The following is a 21,195-nucleotide window of genomic DNA, read 5'->3' on the forward strand; positions in this document are numbered from 1 at the left end:
GAGAAACCGTAAGACAACAGGTCTCAATACCTCTCTCAGTAAAAGCTGTGCTGCATTGTGTGAGATCTCGAGACAAGGACACAAGAAGGGACTCAGGGCAGCTGGATGACAACCTCCCTGCCACCGCCTCAGGGAGCCACTGCTCCTTCCTTGGCTGATGGTTTTGGAGCACCTTGGCCTGGTATCTTTTTGTTTGGCTTTAATCTCTTCTGCACCCGTACCAGTCACTGAGCACTTTCTGCCTTGTCACTTTTGTGGATTACCCCAGAACCAAGTGCTGGGCAGCACGGCCAGCAGGAGGGTGCTGGGGACCAGCACGGGGGGGAACGGGCTCCATGCCCCTCTCTGACAAGTGCGAGTGTTGCTGAGATCCTTGTGTGCGAGGGTGGGCCAGGGAGGGGAGCAAGCCAAAGCTTCGTTATGGCTTCTCATGGGAGTTGATGAAATCACAGGAACAGAGGAAAGTGGAGAGAGAGCAGGAGTCTCCAGGCAGGAGGAGAGAGCTGCCTTAGCGGCCTAGAGGTGCTGTGAGGAGCCTGCAGCGAGTCCTGGCAGGACTGCCATTTGCACAACGGGGGCTGCTGGTCCTTGCCCATGCTGCCACCTTTTCCATGGTTTTCCATGGTTTTCCATGGAAAGGACCAGCAGCCCCAACTGCCTCCGGGCAGTTTATTTCCCAGGGAGCTGGAGAGTGGGAGAGAGGAGAAGGCAGAGGTCTCACCTCGAGGATCACAACAGCTCGAGTTCTGCTCATGTGAGCCCAATAATAGCAATTCCTTGGCACTGTCTATAAGCCATAGCACGCACCCTGCTAGGATGAAGGATGCAACATCACACAACATTAGTGAGGGCTGCACCAGGAGTGGGCTGGGAACTGCACCCTGTGCGGTGACCCAACTCTGCTTTCCATCTCAGGTTGGCCTCCTTCATCAGGCAGGACATGAATCTTACCGAATGCTAACATGTCCCCACGGGACCTTCTCAGGGGCCACATTAACCTGTAAGAGCAGTAGGGCCTTTAAAGCAAGAGTTCGTGCTTGGCAGCATCCCAGAGAGCTGTGCACTCGTGGGCTTGGTTTGCCCATGTGGATTAACAGGGCTCTGCCATCTGTCTTGCACGCAGGCCTGCCTGGAATTGCTCCAGATGCCTTGAGCTTTGAAGAAAACCTTTCTTTACCACAGCCCCTGCTCTGAATAACCCAGCTGCTTCCCACCTAGGCAGACGTGGTTGTTTCCCCCCTTCCTCTGCAGGCAATGGAAATCCCATCAGCCACAGCCGTAGCATGCTGTGGGCTTCGAAAGTGGCTTAACATTGGGGAAAAATGCGGTGAAGGTCTTGCAGAAGAACTTTCAGGACCCCTCACAACCAAATGAGCCCTGGGCTCAGGCACTCCACTGGCTAAGAAGCCCGTATCTATCTGTATTTTTATATCCTGCTGGGGCACAAGGAACTACCAGGTGGTCCTGTGCAGCTCTCACATCCCATCTGAGTCTGACCCAAGGTGCTGGGTGCTTTCCAACTCCTTCCTTGGAGGACCTTGCTGATCATTTGCTGCAGCTTCCAGGTGGGATGTCGCACTCAACCTATTCTCAGCAGCAGCCCCATGCTTTTTGGCCTGTTTGCTTCAGTGTTGCGCTGCAGAACTAAAGGCCACTTTTTGCAGAATGCAGCTGGGAGGATGGTCACTGAGCGTCTCTGATCCCCTTCTGTAAACTGATTGGTAAACCAAGTTCCTGTAAATGAAACCCTTTAATACAAAGAAAATATTTCAGGGGACTTTCTTTAATATCGTTTCCTCCACTGACTGCCCCTGTCAGTTGTGGTGTTGTCTTGACCAAGGTCAGTGTGAAGCTAAGCATCTCTTACCCTTGAAAATCATATGCCACGATATTATTAGTTTGCCTGGTCCCCTGAAATGTTCTCTCTGTGACTGGTTTAATAAACATCAGTACTCACATCACAGAGTTTTCCTTGGCTGACTCTTAAAGCTCTTGGGTACTTAAAGCTCTTGGGTACAATTTATCTAATCCTGCCTAGCACTGGGAGCTGATCATTGATATTCTTCCTACTTTAGGGGGGAATGGAAAGTTTTAAGGAAGTGTCAATTATTAAATGATCCTTCTCTCTCTCTGTACATTAATGTTGATTATATATCACTTTCTTTATGTGTCACAATTCACGATTTCAATGTCGTTTGGGGGCAGGACATATCTATACTATGGCTTCATTATTCTTGCCTTCTTGATTTCCAACTTGTTGCTGTTAATCTTGCCCTGTTTTTTCACTGCCATCTTAGCTACATTATCAACCACTTATATTTTCTACGTGTTAACTTAAAGCCAGTGCTGCCAGTTCATGATATTTTTAAAATACATTTTTACACCTTCACTCTCATTTCTTGGCCAGAATTAATTTTTGCTGACAAATCTGTCTTTGCATTAGGAAATTGCATTTTCCTGGGGGCAACAACATACTTGAGGCAGTCTTGGTTATCATTCTTGGTGTGTTGTTTATCCTTTCAGGCCTTGGTGGCTTTGTTGACAGCAAAACAGAGAGCTGGGGAAGACTCATGATTTATTGACAGTTACTTTTAAATGCACGGAGGCAGGAACTGAGTTCAGCTTTCATACAGCTGAAACCATCCAGCACGCTCCCGAGCTTGTGTTTGAGCAACCTCACAATTTTCCATCTCACGTTGCTTGCAATTTCTTTTCAAGGTCTCTCTGCGTCTCAGTAAGAGTATGAAATCTGGCGTAGAAAAGCTTTCAGGTGTGGAAGGTGCATTTTGATGGATGCAGTTAAAACCCTCCCAAACAAGGGGAATTACAAGCTGTCGAAAATTACCTCTTCCTAATTTGTGTTTTCTCCACAAATTATCAACAGTCTATGATCTTGGCCTCAAGTCCTGCCATGCAACACTACTCCTGATGGATATAGACACATAATTATTTGGTGCTGCTTTTCTCTCATCAGAGCATCCTTACAGAGAAAGTTGTCAGTGAAAGAAAGACCAGGAAACCTAGGGTTCAACCTTCTCCTTCTAATGACTGATGTCAATCCTTTGCACCCCTCAGTACTGCACAAAAACTCCTAACAAACTGACGCATTGAATGTAGAGACAATGCCAGCAGTGGAAATTTCTCCTGGGTGTTTATTCAGTTACAGGACATATTTTCATTACAGTTGTGCAAAACAGGGAGGTTTTCAAAAAGATTTTGTAGAAAATGATAAGTAAGAGCCCTGCCAAGGGGATTCCTTTGCACTTCATGAAACCAAGCACACCGGGGTAATGCTGGAGTGAGGTTGCTCAAACTGCTTTAACTCTCCTTGCATGCAGCGCTGTGCCATGTGGGGATCTTGGCATGGCCGTGCTGCTTTTTCACAGCGTCTTGCTCCGTCCAGTGTACAGGATAGTCAGGGCTCTTGCTTGGAAAGACGTGGAGAGTCTCGCCCACTGGGGCCCACATTTTCCCAGTGGTTTGTCCTAAACATCTGGCAGACAACAGCCAATGCAGAGGAGCCAGCTATGTTGTTTTCCTTCTACAGGAGGAGACAAGGAGGCTGAAAGTTAGAAAGAAACATTACGTGTGGATGAAGTGAAGCTGTAGCAGATTCACATTAAGCTCGTGCTGTCTCCTGGATTGTGTGATGGCACAAGACACGTTGACCTCAGACGTGTCTGTGCACACACAGCAGTCTGGCTATCCCTGTCAGGCCCCAGAGCTTCCTAGGGGTCCGGGGACCCAGAACCTGGTGGCAATGCCAGCAGAGGATGATCATACCACGCAGCCATCCGTATTTTGCAAAACTTCTATCAAATGCAGGGAAAGAGCTCTCCTAGACAGGTTTTGCTTGCCTTGCTCTTCTCTCTCTTCCTGCTTCCCTCTCTCGTGTTCATTGATAGCCCACGTGCACGCAGCTGCCTGTTCCTGCAGAAGCCAGTGTGCTCCCTCCCATGCCCTGTCTGTCCTCTGCACGTGGGGAAGAAATGGCACGTGATTGTGTGCTGCAGATGCCGTGGTGACGCACACACACGAGAGGGCTTGGGGGCTGGGGAGGGCCAGGAGGGGGTGTTTGAATAGCTTTAATCCTGCTATTTCCAAACATTCCAGCACTCAAGGCTGCACGCTTTAAAAATTGTCTCTCCCCATCGTGAATCTTCCTGATTAGAATACTTTGTGTGCTTTATTTCACCTGCAGTGCTCAGATAGCAAGCCGACTGCTCCTAAATAATGCTTCAGCCCTACAGACAGTCCATATAAACACAGATGGATGCAGTGACAGACACTGGAGTTCCAGCCATGCCCTCTCTAGGGGAGGAGCCGTGACTCACAATCAGCCTTGCGTTCCCAACACTCATCTTTCCTCCTCCAAACCCTGGCTCAAAGCTGATATTGCTGTGGTAGGGACAGACTTTTCAGAGGCTGTCTGTAGGATTTCCTCTACTTTGGAGCAGGGGGTTTCAGCTGAGGAGACTGAAGGGTGACCTTATTAATGTTTGTAAATATGTAAAGGGTGAGTGTCAAGAGGACGGAGCCAGGCTCTTCTCAGTGACATCTGATGATAAGACAAGGGAAAATGGGTGCAAGCTGGAACATAGGAGGTTCCGCTTAAATATGAGACGAAACTTTTTCATGGTGAGGGTGACAGAACATGGAACAGGCTGCCCAGGGGGGTTGTGGAGTCTCCTTCTCTGGAGACTTTCAAAACCCACCTGGACACATTCCTGTGTGACCTGATCTAGGTGTTCCTAGGGATTGGACTAGATGATCTTTCAAGGTCCCTTCCAATCCCTAAAATCTGTGATTCTGGGATTCCAGGCTGGCACTGTGGTCCACGAGGTGTGTGTGTGGTGATGGTTCCAAGGGACTCTGCTGTGGAAAAGGGGACTGTCATTTTCAAGTGTGATTGATTTAGCAAATTCTGTGACTTTAAGGAAAGTGAAGATGCAAGTTTGTTCCCTGCATTTCACAAATGACTGTTTAACCTTCGTGCTCTTGTTATAAATGGCTGGTTTTGCCTCCAGGCCACCAGCATGTTTGCATAATCCCGCTTGCTGTACATGTATCCCTACAGCCAGGAAGTGGTGGTCCATTGAGCAGGGGCCGGGATGAGCATTCAGAGGCTTGAAAAATGAAAGTATTGGTCGCAATGGGCAGCTCCAGAGACAGGAGAAGGTGTCAGTCCCTTGGGAGATGCTTTGACTGTCTCTGAGGCTGGAGATGCCCACACCGCTCTGGGACCTCCTTCCAATACCTGATCTCCCTTATCGTGAAAAACATTCTTTGTCTCCAGCTGGAATTTTCCATGTGCCACGTTGCATCTTGTCCTACCTCTGAGGATCTGGCTCCTTCTTCTGTGTCTACACCCTCTCGTTGGGTTGCTGTAGGCAGCAGTAAGGTCTCCTCTTTACCTTCTCTTGTCCAGGCTCAGGTCTGTCAGCTACCCCGTGCTCCAGCCACCAGCCATCCCAGTGGCCTCCCTTGGTATTGATCCAGTATTCCAGTGTCTTCCTTGCACTGGGGAGTCCCAGACTGGACACAGTGCTCCATGCGGATCTCACAAGCGCCAGAGTGAGGGGATCCACTCCTGCATCATTTTATCAGGGTTGCTGCTGATAATCCACCCACGTTGCTGAAGGACACAGGAGCTCTAGGACCTTAAGTCTAGTCTCACGTCCTCTGTCTTGTTTCCTTATTCTAAAACTTGACAATGTTTCTGATTTCCCCAGAGGAGCACACCCTCTGTGTTCACGTCTGAGGTGTGAGCCTGTGTTTTTCTGGTCTCGTAAATGAGAAATCGCTACCAAGAACATCCCTGGATGCTCCCAGGCTTCATTTTCTTGGGCCGTGTTGGGTTGAACTGCAGGAGGACAGGGGTACTGGGGCAGTTCGAGCTCCTGGGAACATGTTTTAGAGGAAGGCTGGTTCTCCTCAGGTTTCATACTTCATAAATAAGCAGACTATAAGGTGTTTTCGGAAAGTGGAGGTGGATGGTGTGCAGCTGCCCTGGGTGGTGTGTGACCTCCCTCCCCATGTGGTGCTGCCTGCCTTCAGCTTCTCTGCTCACTGCAGGCTGCAAAGTTACTGTGCAACTACATCCCCCGTGATTTAAACCACCATAACTAACCATTTTTAATCAGCCCTTATGCCAGCTCCACTCAGCACCTAGTGCTGACAAAGAACAATGTTGTCATCTGGAAAGTGGCTGCTGGCACTTCACCAGCTGGCTGTATTTTAAGCTTGTCTAAACTGGGTGCTGAGCGGCGTTAAAACGTAATGATTAAATGTGCCCGCTCCAGGTTTTCCTGGCCACTCCTGTCTCCACCTGGAAAAGCTTCTTGTGCCCTGGAAAGGCTCCTTTGGGAACTGCACCTAGGCAGGGTCTGCAGAGTGCCAGCTGGAGGTGGAGACGAGAGCACAGGGATGGGAGGGCCCTGCCCTGCCCCTCTTGCTATGGAGAGTCAAGGCAGATCGATTTGGAAATGGTGCTGTCAAAAATTCTGAACGCTGGCTGTGAGGGATTGAGTCAGGTAGAGATGCCCACAAAAGCCCTTGTTCTGGGCAGTCTCAGACTTTGCACCCCTGACCCTGAAACAGATTTCCTTCCTGCTCCTTCAATATCCTTAATAACGGAGATGGGTAGAGACCGGCTGCTCACAACACAGATATCGAACAGCCACAGGTGCAGTTGGAGCCTCGGGAGCTGGAGGCACACGTCGGGGGCCTGATCCTGTCTCTGCTCACATCTGGAGGTGTGCACAGATGGGCCCTCCCTGGCCGCTTTGGTCCCCCAGGTCTGGTCATGGGGGATGCAGGTGTCTGCCTGCAGCAGCGCTGCTGGTGCTGGGGGAGTGACCCCGAACTGGCACCGGGCAGCGCCAGCAGAGCTTGGCCAGGACCTCCACAGACCCATCTGAGGATGCATCTCATGGAAAGGGCTGCGGGGGGCAGAGCAGTCTGGCAGGCTCCGTGTGGGCTCTCCTGGGCTCAGGCTGCTCCCCAACGGGGTGGGCAGACGGTCCACTTGAAGGGCTCTCGTCCAGGAAAAGCTCCCTTTTTACTTTCATGTTTCCTTTAGGATTAAAGTCATTCTTCTTGAGCTCTAAACATGGAATGTTTGTCAAGTTTATGAGAGCTTTTAGAGAGGCTTTTAGAGAGTACATCCTATCCCTTCTTTTATAGGGCTGAGATAAGATTATCTTTGTTTTAACACCAATTAAAGCAGGAAGGGTTTATAGGATTAGGGGTTTTCCATCAGTGCAACTTTGATGTCACCACTTGCTTGCTCAGTTTGCTTCTTCCCTATGTTAAAAGGCTGGGAGCTGTTCCTGTTAACATACCACCCTCCGGAGGCAGAGCTCTCCCGGCAGAAGCTTTGGGAAACGTTTAAACAAGACCAAACAAAGGAACAAAATGTGAAAGTCTTAAATTCTTCTGGAGACCACTTGGAGAAAACTGGCTTACTGCTTAAACAACCACTCTGTCAGTGTGTAGCAATGCAGTGTTTACATTTATTGAAAAAGGGCATGCTTTCTGCCCTGAAAAACATTTTTTTTAAATATCAAAATAAAATAAATTGCCATAGTATAAGGAATCTAAAGTAAAACCAAAACAACCCCGCAGTTTTGCAGTCAGAGGCTACAATACATGTCAGTGCATTCTCTGCACCACGTGAAAACAAGAGAATGAATAAGGAGAGCATGACATTTTGTACATCTCCTACGACGTATCTGCACAGAAATAACTTTGTGGCTCAGTACCTCGTCTGGCCCAGGCTGGCATCACTCCATGCAAATAATCCCTTGACTCCTGGTGCAATGCTGTTTTCCACCTCAAGCTCTGGGTACTTTGGTGCGTGCCAAGCTGCTGAGACAAGGTTTTGGGGTTAAAACTGCGCAGGTGTGGGCAACATCCTGAATTACCTGGTATGCCAAGGCTGGGAGCACTCCTAGACCAGCAGTGTCCAATGTTCCTGTCCTGGTGGACTTCCAAGAGGCATTTGGACAATGCCCTCAACAATATGCCTTAACTTCTGGTTAGCTCTGAGGTGGTCAGGCAGGTGGACTCTGATCCTCCACTTGATTTCAGTTTCATACAGGAAAGCTTGCCTCTGCAAGTGAGCTGTGAATTGTCTTTGGGGCTGGCCCTTGGTATTCAGTGCCTTGCAGAACATACAGATCCTGAAAGGTTTAGGGCTCAAGCATGTCCTCTGCATAGAGGAGGCTTCTCTCGGGTGTCTGCTAAACAGCTCTAGCAGGATTCATGCTCGATTATGGTCCTTGCCATCTGTAATCCGAGGATGCTGGGAACACCCCGGTCTCTTTGTGCTCAGGCAGGGATGGAAAGCTTTCCCTTTCTCTTTAAGATCCCCCGTGACAGGTCAGGGAGGCTGAACCACCATCAGGTAAGAAATTCCAATCATTTCTCCCTGACAGCTGAATCCCCTCACGACTGATGGATGTGCCTCGGCTCGCAGGTGTGCATGCCCACAGGTGCAGTGGTCTAGCCAGATGCTTGAACTTCTGCACAGTGCTAGCAGGGAGATGACCTTGTGAACCCTGCAGAGGCAGAGGACTCCAGCTACAGGAGGGATTTGCTGGCAAGCACCTGCCATGAACCCTGTCCGAGGCAAGGACTTGGCCCTGTTGCTAGTGTGTGGGCACCGGGACAGAGCTGCTAGGTTTTGGACGAGGGTGTTCTCAGCTAAGGTTGGTCTGGGCAGCAGGCTGATGCACATGCTCTTCCAGGAGAGCAGGGGACTGTAAGTGCCTGACTTGGCCCAGGTTCTGCTGCAGAGTCGGAGTGTGATGACCAGCATCAGCGGTGTCCAGAAAGCCAACTTCCTGGGCCATCCAGTTTTCTTGGTCTTTGGAGCCTGTTTTGGGGTATCCTGAGGATAGCCTGGCTAGAAGGTTGGGGACTGTTTGTCCCTTGCAGGGCCTTCCAGTGTGCTTCTTTGGAAAGCCTCCCAAACAGGGAATCACTCTACCCTGGCTGGGCCTCTCCATGCCTCTGTGATGGCTCGGTCCTAAGGTCCCATCACACCCCCACAGTGACTCAGTGCTGCCTTCTGCATGTGCCCACGGAGCCAGTGTGTCCCACTTTTTTTTTTTTTTTGGCTGAATGTGTGAGTATAAGAAGTGACCTCAAACTGTGCACCCAGTGGTGAGCTGCAAACACACAGGGTGCAGCATGGAAGTCCTTGCTGGAGACACCTTCAAGGGAGTTGTCTGAAGGTGCCCTGGGCTGAAGCTGGGAGGCAGATGAGGTTCTCAGGGGAAATTCTGGGGAGTAGTATTGTAGAGGATGTGGGTTTTGGAGTGTTGGCACCTTTGTTTGGGAGGCAGAAAGAGCAGTACTTTGGGGAGATGATGTGGTCCATCTTGATCTACTTGAGGTGCAGGATGCTGTATAATGGCATGGGGAGTTATCTAAAAGCTGTTAGCAGTGGGAAGATACTTTTGCAGGCTTGTGCTGTCAGCTTCTATTTCTGTCCTATGGAGAATGACTGGGTTAAACTGGAACATTTGCATTGTGGATTCTTTCTTTATTGACAACTCTTTAATCCACATCACAGAGGTCGGCTGGGCTCCACGTTCCTGTTCAGCTAATCTCATTTAACCCTGTTTTCCTTTTTGCATTTCTATCCTCTGCTCTCCAAGTGCTGTCACTGTCATTGGCAGTGACAGCACCTGGCAATGGGATTAATTGCTTATCTCAAGTATGAGGTAGCAGTGTGGGCTGCTAATTATATTTATCAGGAAGGAAATGGTAGGACCTCTGCAGTACATGGAGGAAGGCTGTCCCAGGAAGGATGAGTGTTGAGAGCTGGCACCTAGAGGCCCAGGATCCTGTCTTTTTCAGAGCCAGCAGCCAATGCAAGGCTGGTAGGTGTTGCTGCCTGCCTCCTGCACCACAGCTCTGCAAGGCCGAATTGAATCCTCTTCCCTATGGCAGTAAGATGTCCAGGCAAAAGCATAGGTAGATCCAAAGGCAGCATTGCTCCTTTGGTTTGTCCAGAGGCCATCATTTCACTAAGGTGACAAACACTGTGAAGGCCTGGGGACAGGAACAAGCAGAGACCGGGCAACTTTTGCAGGTGAGGCAAAGTGTTTTTGTATAGTTTGGTCCCAAGGTACAGACCCAGCTAGCGGAATGTGCATTTAGAGCTAATACACCTCTGAGGGGAACTGGGAGACCTTTGATCATGGCTCAGTGCTTTGAGGGATGTGGCCACCAAGGTGGGCTGCTCCAGTGAGAACCATTCACATGCAGAACTAAAAAAAGGTTCAAGGCACAAGGAACAGAATGGGGAAGAATACAGGAAAAAGTGACAATGTCGTTAAAAAACCCACCTCATCTTGTAACATAAGAAGAAGGCATGGTTCATGAAAGGAAAAAAGGGTAAATTCAGAGCTGGTTGGACATGAGATTCTTCTGCAAAGGACAAGATCATAAGCACCCCCACACACACCATGAGCAGTGGCAACGTGGAAGTACTGGTGAAGGGGACTCTAGGGTCTGTGGTTCAACCGCCCACTTGTAGCTGGGGTGCCACCAACTTTAGATCGAGGCAGCCACAGCATTTAACTGAATCTCCCCCAGGGAGATCTCTGTGACCTGCCCCAGGGCTGCATCACCTTCTGGAGAAGGAACTTTTCCTAATATTCAGTCTGAACTTGTCGTCCTTGTCCATGGTCATTACCTGGTCCCTGAGAAGGGTTTGGCTTTGTCTTCTTTGCATCTGCCCCTGAGTAGTTGCAGCTGCAGTTATATCTCCCCCTCTTAACCCAGTTAACCCATCCCAGCTCCCTCCAGCTCTTCTCATATGCTCCGTGCATCAGGGCTGGCTGTCTTGGTGACCCTCCGCTGGACTCTCCTGTTTCTCCATGTTGCCCTTGAGCTGTGTGACCCTAAACTGGCCTCAATTCCCCAGCAACAGCATCCCCCGTGCTTGGCAGGGGAAAACACCTCCCTTGATGTGCCATGGCCTTCCTGGAATGGCCCAGGACCTGTTTTTCCGTATCCTCAATGAGAGCAAATTGCTGGTGCCCCACTGGTGTGGCACCATGAGCTCCAGTGCGGGGCAGCCCTGTAGTCTGTGGGCATGGGCCAGGTAATTAGGATGGTGGTGCTAATGAATGGGGGGGGGGGGGTGTCAGTGGGAGAGGGCTCCCAAAAGCACCGAGCAGCTCATGAGAGGGCAGGAGGCAGGATGTGGCAGAGGTGACCAGCATGGGCTCTCTGGGCCACGAAGGTCATCGTCCCTATGGGGCCCTCCAGCTCCAGGGCTACAGAATCACAGAATTGTAGGGGGTGGAAGGGACCTCCAGGGATCATTGGGTCCAACCCCCCTGCCAAAGCAGGATCCCTAGAGCAGGTTGCCCAAGTAGGCATCCAGACGGGCCTTGAATATCTCCAGAGAAGGAGACTCCACAACCTCCCTGGGCAGCCTGTCCCAGTGCTCCGTCACCCTCACTGTGAAGAAGTTCTTTCACATGTTGGTGCAGAACTTCCTGGGCTCCATTTTGTGGCCATTGTCTCTTGTCCTGTCCCCACAGACCACTGAAAAGAGGTTGGCCAAATACCTCTGTCTCCCACACTTCAGGTATTTATAAACAGTGATAAGATCCCCCCTCAGTCTTCTTTTCTCCAGGCTGAACAGACCCAGGTCTCTCAGCCTCTCCTCATCGGGGAGATGCTCCAGGCCCCGTATCATCTTTGTGGCCCTCTGCTGGACTCTTTCCCTGTCTTTTTTGTGCTGGGGAGCCCAGAACTGGACACAGTACTCCAGGTGAGGCCAGGCCAGGGCAGCAGACCAGGCAGACAGAGGCCTGCCTATCCTCCACCCCCAGCCCTGGAGGGGGACGAGAGGCAGCTGGGAGATAAGGCTGGGGATTTAAGACTCGTCAGACCCTAACTGACAGAGCCAGGGCTGCTGCTTTCCATCAGCTGTTAAAAAAGCCTTGCTTGAGTGGAAGAAGGGTGCCGGGAGAAAAAAAAGCCAGGCAAAGAGAGCTGAGGATGGCCACTCCTCAGAACCATTAGCATGGATTTAAGGTCCCATTTTGGAAACTTCTATTATAAGAGAGACCTGCTCATACTGAGCTGTTTGCAGAAGTGGTCTATGCAATGCTATGATGGATTCTAAAGTTCAGAGCAGTTTTCATGCAGAGGCACCTACGTGAAGCCTATTCAGCTCACACTGAATTAGTTATAAAGGAGGTTAGAGAGAGGCAGTGGGACATGGGGCATGCAAACAGGGATCCCCTTTGTGGCCTGTCCTGCACACTAGTCCGAAGGCTTTTCTTTCAAGCTGAGCCACAGGATGCCTTTCTCTATGCTGCTGTGGGCCGGACAGTGCTCTGGGGAGGAGGGCTGGAAACCTGGGGCCAGCATTGCCTTGAGCAGCAGGTGATGCCGAAGTGGAGATGCGTCCCACACCCGTGACCCTCCTGCAGGGTAAAGCAGGGCCCCAGGGAGCTTCAGGTCCTGCTCGGTGGAGGGCCAGGAGCTCCCTGTCCAACGCCTCCTTCCATCTGGGCCCTGATATGGAGGGGGAGGTCACAGGACTGCATGAGGCTGAAATCAGCCAGGAAGGCGATGGGCTGGAGGGGCACAGAAAGGCAATGGGAGAGCAAGAGGTAAATTGCAAGCTTCCTCTCTTCCCCAGCAAGGAAACCTTTCCTCACTGCGGTGCTCCCTCCCCTGTGCTTGCTGGGTAGGAAATGAGGACACTGGGCACTTCTTAGGTCTTCCTGCTCTTAAGAGAGCTGCAGCCCCTGTTCCTAGCAAACCTGCTGCTGTCTCATAGCCATACTCCAGAGAGGCAAACATCCATGCCTGTGTGCAGCAGAGAGGCAATTAAAAGTCCATATGTTTCCCATGAACCCCTATTATCAGTCCTCCAGTTGGTGCTAGAGGTGGAGGAACTCACCACGTGGTAAGCTGCAAAGCACTCCTGCTGCAGTGATGGGCACTGTCAAGGTAGTAGCACTCCTGGGATAAAGGATGTTATGATAAATAAAGCAGTTCTGCCATAAGAATCTCTATGCTTTTCACAGTTTCTGCTCCTCTCTCCAAGCAGGAGTTTCTAGAGAGGCTCTGCCCCCAGCTCCCATTGCAAGCAGAAGGGAAAGCAGCAAGTCCCAGAGCTTCTGTCACTACCCAGGGCAGAAAATGGGTGTCCTGACATCTTCCAGCAAGTGAGGAGAACATCCATTCTGTCCTAGTGGAATTCGTTTTAGCCCCTGTGTGAAGACTTGTGCTTGGATTTGCTATTTACTTTGGAAACAAGGAATTGGGTGGATTCCAAATTAAAAGCTGTTTCCTCACTCAGGAAGACCTGGAGGGAACAAAACAGTTTTGAACAAAATTATTAAATTACTTCTGGAAGATGTCATTACTTGACCAAAAAAAAAAAAAAGAAGCTTTGCATCAAATTTCAGTGATTTTGCTGTCTTTCAGCATGATTTCAGAACATTTCTAAGAAGTCATACCAAAATGTTCTCATTTTGCAGGATTATGTCCCAGGTCTGTGGGGAACACTTCTTGTAGAGGAAGATAGGTGCCAAAAGCAGTGGCTGTGTATTGAGGGCACATGAAAGGAATTTTAGCAGCCCAGCTTGGTATGTTCTGTTGAGCAGTCATTCACTCCCCGAGTTTTGCCCCGTTCCAAGAGCAGCATGTGCAGAAGTGCTGATGGCAGCTGGTGGGGAGAAGCGAGGCACTCGCTTAGACCATGCAGTGTGCAGCCAGCCCTGCTGGGACCCCCAGCCTTTCACCCTGTGCCAGACTAAACCTTGGGAACTCTTTCACCCTTGTCCCTTGGGTCACTAAATCACAGCAGTGTAGGTATCATTTTGAGGTATCCCTATCCTGATACAAAAGAAGCTGTATAGGAAAGTTTTTATTTTTAAAGTAAGCCTTGGGAAGGTGAAAGAGGCCCATGTCTCAAAAATTCTTTGGTCAAATGACCCTATAATTCACCCTGAATGTCAGGCTAGAGTAATTATATGTGTTGTTTTTATCATGTTTCAAAAATTGGTGTTAGTACAGGGGCCATGTTATCATTTCAGCTGCAGAGCCACCATCACTTCTCTGTAACAGAGAACTGGCACATGCAGTCCAAACGGTTCGGGAGCATCTGAGTGGGATCAGTGCACACAAATCCATGAGCCCTGATGGGATGCATCCACATGTGCTGAAGGAGCTGGCAGATTTTATTGCCAAACCGATCTCTATCATCGTTGACAGGTGTTGGAGAACAGGAGAGGTGCCTGAAGACTGGAGGATAGCCAATGTCACTCCGGTCTTTAAAAGGGCAAGGAGGAAGATCCAGGAAACTACAGGCCAGTCAGTCACTCCTCTGTCCCTGGAAAGGTGTTGGAACAGCTTGTTCTGGATGCCATCTCCAAGCAATTGGAAGAAAAGAAGGTTATGAGGAGTAGTCAGCATGGATTCCCCAAGGGGAAATTGTGTTCGACCAACCTCGTAGCCTTCTATGATGGCATCACCAGCTGGGTAGATGGGGGGAGAGCAGCGGGTGTCATCTACCTTGACTTTAGCAAGGCTTTTGATACTGTCTCCCACGAAATCCTGCTAGCAAAGCTGAGAAAGTGTGGGATAGACGAGTGGACAGTAAGGTGGGTTGAGAACTGGCTGACTGGCCGAGCTCAGGGGGTGGTGATCGGCAGCGCAGAGTCCGGCTGGAGACCTGTGACTAGCGGTGCTCCCCAGGGGTCGGTGCTGGGTCCGGTCTTGTTCAACATCTTCATCGACGACCTTGACGAGGGAATAGCGTCCACTCTCAGCAAGTACGCTGATGATACAAAGCTGGGAGGGGTGGCCGACACGCCAGAAGGCTGTGCTGCCATTCAGGGAGACCTGGGCGGGCTGGAGAGCTGGGCAGGAAGAAATCAAATGAGGTTTAACAAAAGCAAGTGTAGAGTCCTGCATCTGGGAAGGAACAACTGCATGTATCAGTACAGGCTGGGGGATGAGCTGCTGGAGTGGAGCTCTGCGGAGAAGGACCTGGGGGTCCTGGTGGACGACGGGTTGGCCATGAGCCAGCAGCGTGCCCTGGTGGCCAAGAAGGCCAAGGGGATCCCGGCAGGCATTAAAAGGAGCGTGGCCAGCAGGTCAAGGGAGGTGGTCCTGCCCCTCTACTCTGCCCTGGTCAGGCCTCACCTGGAGTCCTGTGTCCAGTTTTGTTGGTGACCTAATTGAAAACTCAAGATGATTTTGGAGGAGGGAAGATGAAAATTCACAAGTCCTTTTTTTTTTTGTTTTCAAAGGAAAAAAAAAATCTTCTCTGTACTAACTCTTGCTTACAGAAACCCCAAGTATATGTTTTTCCCGGGCTGTTTTTCTGATCTACCTCATTCCTGACAAACTTGGCAGTGAACTGAAGTAGAATTTGGTTTAACTTGTTTCAGTGCAGAAGCCACCTGCCACCCCCCAGGCTCTTCATACTGTACAAGAAATTAGCAGTGGCAGAAAGTTGCAACCAAGAGTAATCACCGAGAGCCATGATGATGAATAGGTATAGCCAAGCTTTTGCATTGGCATTGGTGATCCTTTGAATTGTAAAGGATCTTCTGGTGCTTTAGTCTTTGCACTGTTATTTTTAGCCATATGTACTGTATCTGTTAATACTGTATTTCACATTGTGGTCCAGCCTTCACCAGCCATCTGCTGCAGGCACCACACACTCCCTGAGCCACCCTCATCCGTCATGCCTTGCTCGACACAAATTTTTTGAGTGGCTGTTGCTGACGGTGCATCTTTGTCAATAGTGGGCGGCTTAGAGGTCAGAGTCCCAGCAGAGCTAGACCCCATCATGCTGCTGCTTGTGTGGCTGAGCCCTCTAAGCAGTGTGATGGCTTGATTAGCAATGGAGTAAACGAGGAAAATAATGAAGAGCAGAAATGGTGGGCACTAGCATGAATGTAAAATTCTTAGGAAGAGTGGAAGAGTCAGCAGTGCTTTGTACAGGTCAGTTCTGCCTCCCCTAAAAGGAAGACACCCCCCTCTCCCCTCCAAAGGCTTTAGAAGAAAATGAGCAGCCAGGATCCCACGCTGAGAGTGAAGATGCTCATGTGGCTGAAAGGACTGGATGAGATATGGTAACAGAGTTGTGACAGGTTGTGAGTTGATCTCTAAGAAATGAGACCTTGGCACTATGATAAGTAGTCCAGGTGGTACGCTGGTGGGTAAAAAACAATTTGGACTTTGCTAATTTTGAGAAAAGAGTAGAGAATAAAACAGTGAATATCATGCTTCTTGCTTTGGACATGACAGAGGTTTGTACAATCCTAGGGGGAGGAGGTGGATGACCACTGAGTGTTCATTGCCAATGCAAGTGTGAGTTTACATCAAACGACTTGGCAGCTTTGAAGCAGGGGACAGCAGTTCTTCACACAGCACATAATTACTCCACGGAGCCCCTTGCTTCTACATGTAATGGGTGAAAAAAAAAAACAAATAAATTACGTGGAATAAAAAATAGACTGGGTAACTTAGTGAAAGAATGCAAAGAGCCTGCCTCTTAGGAAGTCCCTGAACTATGAACTGTTGGAAGGCGGGAAGGTATTCTGGGCAATGCATGTGCCCAGCCTGTGCCATCCTCCTTGGGAGGCTGCTGTTGCAGGGAGGACTGTGGTGGCTGTGGACCACCGCTCAGAATATCCTACGTGACTGTGGATTAAAATCCCCTTTGTAGTTCTAAGGCTCATTGAGTAGACCCTGTTCTGCGCTTGTGGTTGGGAACACAGTGGGAGAGACATCTGCATGGGAACCCCATCTCTGTAGGCGGTATGAGCAGCAGTGCCTGTCTTTTCAGGGCCTTTGGACCAGCTGCTCTTTCTCCACTTTGTTTATTTCAACTAGTCGGGTTTTGGCTTTGGACACTGCAAAGCCCCAGGGGTGTTTTCTGGCAGCGTTGCCAGGCTCTGGGCATCCCCATCAGCCCTCCTTCCTTGCTGCTCACTGCTGCTCTTGGTTTTCTTCCAGGCTGCCCATCAGGGACTTTCAAGGCCAGCCAAGGGGATGAAGGGTGCATCCACTGCCCAATTAACAGCCGGACAACTTCGGAAGGGGCCACCAACTGCGTTTGCCGAAATGGATATTACCGGGCAGATGCTGACCCTGTCGACATGCCGTGCACCAGTATGTGGGCTCTGGGCAACTGGGGAGGGTGGCACACAGCTGGGGAAGGAGACATCAGTCAAAGCACAAAGGTCTCTGTCTCAGTGGGATTTTGGAGGAGATTCCCTGCTGGCCACTGTCTGAAAGGCCAGGGTGCTCAGAGCCCCTTGTCTGGAGTGCCCTTGCAGTGGGGACTTTTTCTTACCGTGGGCCAGTTTGCGCTTGTAAACATTGCACATGCATACAGAACAGAAATTTGGGCTGCTCTGTGCAGCTCTAGTCCATGGGATGACTTCAGTGTAGGGCTGCACCTGAATGCAAAGACCTGTGTGTAGGCACTCAGGAGTTTAGTGCAAAGGCTAGGAACCAGAAGCTACAAAAAATAACTGGTGAATTTTGTCATGGGCACTGTGCGGTCATATCAGCAGGGGCTGGCCTGGGTTAAGTAGGCAGGTTTTGTTCCCACTCCTGCTTTTGGCTGTTCAGCTTGCTGCACACACCTCTGACACTAAGAGGAGCAGCAAGCTGCGTCTTGTCTGGGTCTGGGGAAGAGGAGGTGGTGCAGGACAGACTGCTATGGCACAGGTCCTGTAGCAATGAGCAGGGCTCCAGCTCTCACACCTTTCTGTCTATTCCCTTCACAGCCATCCCGTCTGCCCCCCAGGCCGTGATCTCCAGCGTGAACGAAACCTCTCTGATGCTGGAGTGGACCCCACCACGGGACTCGGGGGGCCGGGAGGACCTGGTGTATAACATCATCTGCAAGAGCTGCGGCGCCGGCCGCGGGGCGTGCACGCGCTGCGGGGACAACGTGCAGTTCGCCCCGCGCCAGCTGGGCTTGACGGAGCCTCGCATCTACATCAGCGACCTGCTGGCCCACACGCAGTACACCTTCGAGATCCAGGCAGTGAACGGCGTCACCGACCAGAGCCCCTTCTCCCCGCAGTTTGCATCAGTGAACATCACCACCAACCAGGCTGGTAAGAAGCAAACCCCTGTCACCCACCGGGCCCCTCCAGGCTGAGACCCTGGAGAAGGGATGTGGGAGGCAGAGGCTGATCCCCTGGGTAAGAGGTGCTGGGAGAAAGCCTGTGTGGTGAGCAGGACTTGACGGGGAGGGAAGATGGAGTGAGATGTGGTGTGGTGTCTCTTGCTCTTTAAAAAATGATGATAAAAGTACATGGGCAGATGCAGTGGCCTGGCAAATCCTGGATGAATCCCAAGTCTCAGATAAGAAAAATACCCCTTATTTCAGTGAAAAGCTGGAATGTGCTGCAAGGCGGAGCTGCCATCCCAGCTACCACAGCAGACCAGCTTGTGTCACAGTCCGCTGGTGTCTTGGCATTTCCCCCTGGCATCGGACACGTAACCGCTTCCGAAGTGGTTTCTTTGGTGCCAGCGGGTGCACACACCGTAGGTGCCTTTAATCCTGGCTGCTGGCAGCACTGCAGACACAGCGGCAGCTTTCCCAGCTACTGGCAGCCCCTGTTGGTGCTCCTGCTTCCCGAGGAGAGAAGGTAAGATCAGCTCCAGCCTTTCGACACCAGCTGCAATCTCTGCTCAGAGAAAGCACAGCCCATGGCCCAAATGCCAGCACAGGTCCTGAAAGCAGAGGAAGGCTGTAGAGATGAGGAGCCGGGAGCCAGGTATACAGGATAGCTGCCTGGGAAGCTTCTCCAGGTCCTGTGCTGCTGCAAGCCACCCGCCAGTGCTCAGAGGCCCCTCTCCACTGCTTGTGGTAAAAAAGACCAAGTGGCAGAGCTGGAGGGGTTTCACTCAGGGCCACCAGCTTCTGTGCTGGCCCAGGAGGCTGCTCCTCCCAGGTTTTGCTCGGGAAGGGATGCATCTGGGTTGCTGGCAGTGCGGCATCCTAGGAGAGCCACAGGTGGCAGCTGTGCTGATGGCAGAGCGCCCCACAGGGCTGCTGGTCAGGGGCTGCTCTCCCTGTCCCTCCTGGAAGCCATCTGGAGCTGGAGCACCTCTTGGGGCTGGGTCCGTGCTAAATCCAATTGCACAGTGAAAGTGCACCAATATGGTACGAGTGTGTGAGGGAACAAGCAAGTTTCTGTGGTCTGTCTGAATGCTGCAGTCTGTGTGCAGGGATTGTGAACGTGCCCCAGGCTGCCCTGGGCACTGCATTACCTTCAAGACCGTTTGGGCTGATGTACAGCAGCAGTGGTATAGGTGGGCATCTCTTGGTTGGGCATATGGAGTGCTGAGCCAGAGAAACCTGCAGAAATATTTTGGTCATCCACGAACCGTCAGAGTGACTGCTGATTAGCTCAGAGTCATGTAGTCACAATATTTCCAATATGGCATCAGAATACCTGAAAGCAGAATTAGCGTGGCACCTAACCATGGTTTGGCTGTGAGCAGGAACACAAACGCTCGTGACACAGAGAGAGGAACTGGTCTGGGACAGTGACTTACTGCAGCGTCCTTCGCAAAGCGGGCTGTGCCTGGTGGAGATGGGATGGTATGCGATGCGAAGTGGCTAGGAGGGGTCTCTGCATTCCCCAGCACAGACCCACCCTACCGAGGAGTTATTTAGCACTTGCATTTCACACTTTGCAATTACGTGGTGTACTTGTTACCTCAATGTATGTATGGCCTGTGACTTCTTCCAAATTGGCAAAACTGAGAGTTGAGTTGAAGGCAAATCCTCTTGCAATCCCCTGATCCTTGATCCTCCTCCTCCTCATGTTTTTCTTGTTTGATTCTCCTTTATTATCAGGACTCACACTTCTCAGTCTGTGTGATGTCTCTTTTAATATATCTATTCATTAGCACTAAACAGTAACTGCTTGCTAATTCCTCTGTAATTAGAGGCTCTGAATTCTTCAGCTTACTCTGCCTGGCAGCCTCCATGTAGATCATTAGCAGTTGGTAACATAAGCTGCAGACACAAAGGCAGAGCTGGGACAGGAGAATGGAGGGTGTTGTACCCGTGAGAGGAGGGTATGCAGAGGGAGGGGAGAGATGAGCCTGGGAATTGTGGCTATAGCTGGCCTCTTTGCACGGGGAGGCTCTGGCTTGGGCAGCCAGCTGGGGCTCTGTCTCAAGCAGAGCAGGGGACTGAGCAGGTGACAGGGTTTTGCTCTTGTGGCAGCCAGGTGATGCCCACCACCATCACAAGAAGTGCTGTTCCCACCTGGACTCACTGGTGGACACAAAGCTTGAGGACATGAGAAGCTGTAAAAGATGGATTTGGGGTGGGGTGGCTGTGCACGGACAACACATGTCAAGCCGGCAACTGCATGAGAATGAGAAGGTTGTATATCGAAAGCTGGCCTTAGAAAATATCAATAATCATGGTTTTATATTGAAAGCTAGCCTTAGAAAGCAAAGCAAAATCACCCTGGTTCACCCAGGGATAAATGGATGACTGCTGGGGGACAGGTGCAGTACCTGTGTTTGGTGCTTTTGAGAGTGAGCAGAGTTGACATAGCAGCAGCGGCATCTTTAACCTTCAGGTATCATAAATTCTTCAGCATCCCAGAGAAAAGCTGTTGTGTGAGAGTGGGAAAACAACCCCTGTAGAACGGCCAGAGCGCAAACACTGGGTGGGACTGGAGGAGTGAAGCTGGTGGCTGTGGTGGCATGGTGAGAGCTGACCCTAAAGAGAAACTTGAGATCAAAGAAGGTGACACACCATTCACCTTCCTGTTCTCCCAGAGAAAGACAGCAGCAGTCATCGCTGTTATTTCGCTCTCCAATGATTAATTGCTGCCATCATTTAAAACATGCACTTTGTTTCTGGTCTGGATTTCACTGACATTTTATCTACATCAACCGAACTTATTTTGCAGTTGTCTTGTGGCAGTAGGACATTTCTCTTCATGTAGACACAGACTGCAAGTAGCTACTCCCAAGGAAAAATAAGCAATGATACCAAGATCAATCATCCTGTCTTACTATGAGGTGGCTTTCCAGAATGTGACTCTTCCTTTAGCTCTTTGCGGACACTTTCATATTCTCAATCATACATTTTTTAAAATTACATATTGTACCCAGTAGCAGCACTACTACAAATAATCTACTTCC

At 50.5% G+C, this 21,195-nt stretch overlaps 1 protein-coding gene across 4 annotated transcripts in view; it reads left to right on the forward strand.

The window, feature by feature from the left end:
* Window positions 1–21,195, forward strand: part of EPHB2 (EPH receptor B2) — a 126,923-nt gene that overhangs the window by 68,964 nt on the left and 36,764 nt on the right. For all 4 annotated transcript variants that reach the window (XM_035557582.2, XM_035557583.2, XM_035557584.2 and 1 more), the window contains 2 exons: window positions 17,017–17,172; window positions 17,796–18,131. In XM_035557582.2, the coding sequence (XP_035413475.1) occupies window positions 17,017–17,172; window positions 17,796–18,131 (492 nt within the window). The remainder of the gene's footprint in view (window positions 1–17,016; window positions 17,173–17,795; window positions 18,132–21,195) is intronic.

This window comes from Cygnus atratus, chromosome 21, assembly GCF_013377495.2.
Source record: "Cygnus atratus isolate AKBS03 ecotype Queensland, Australia chromosome 21, CAtr_DNAZoo_HiC_assembly, whole genome shotgun sequence".
Classification (NCBI taxonomy): Eukaryota; Metazoa; Chordata; class Aves; order Anseriformes; family Anatidae; genus Cygnus; species Cygnus atratus.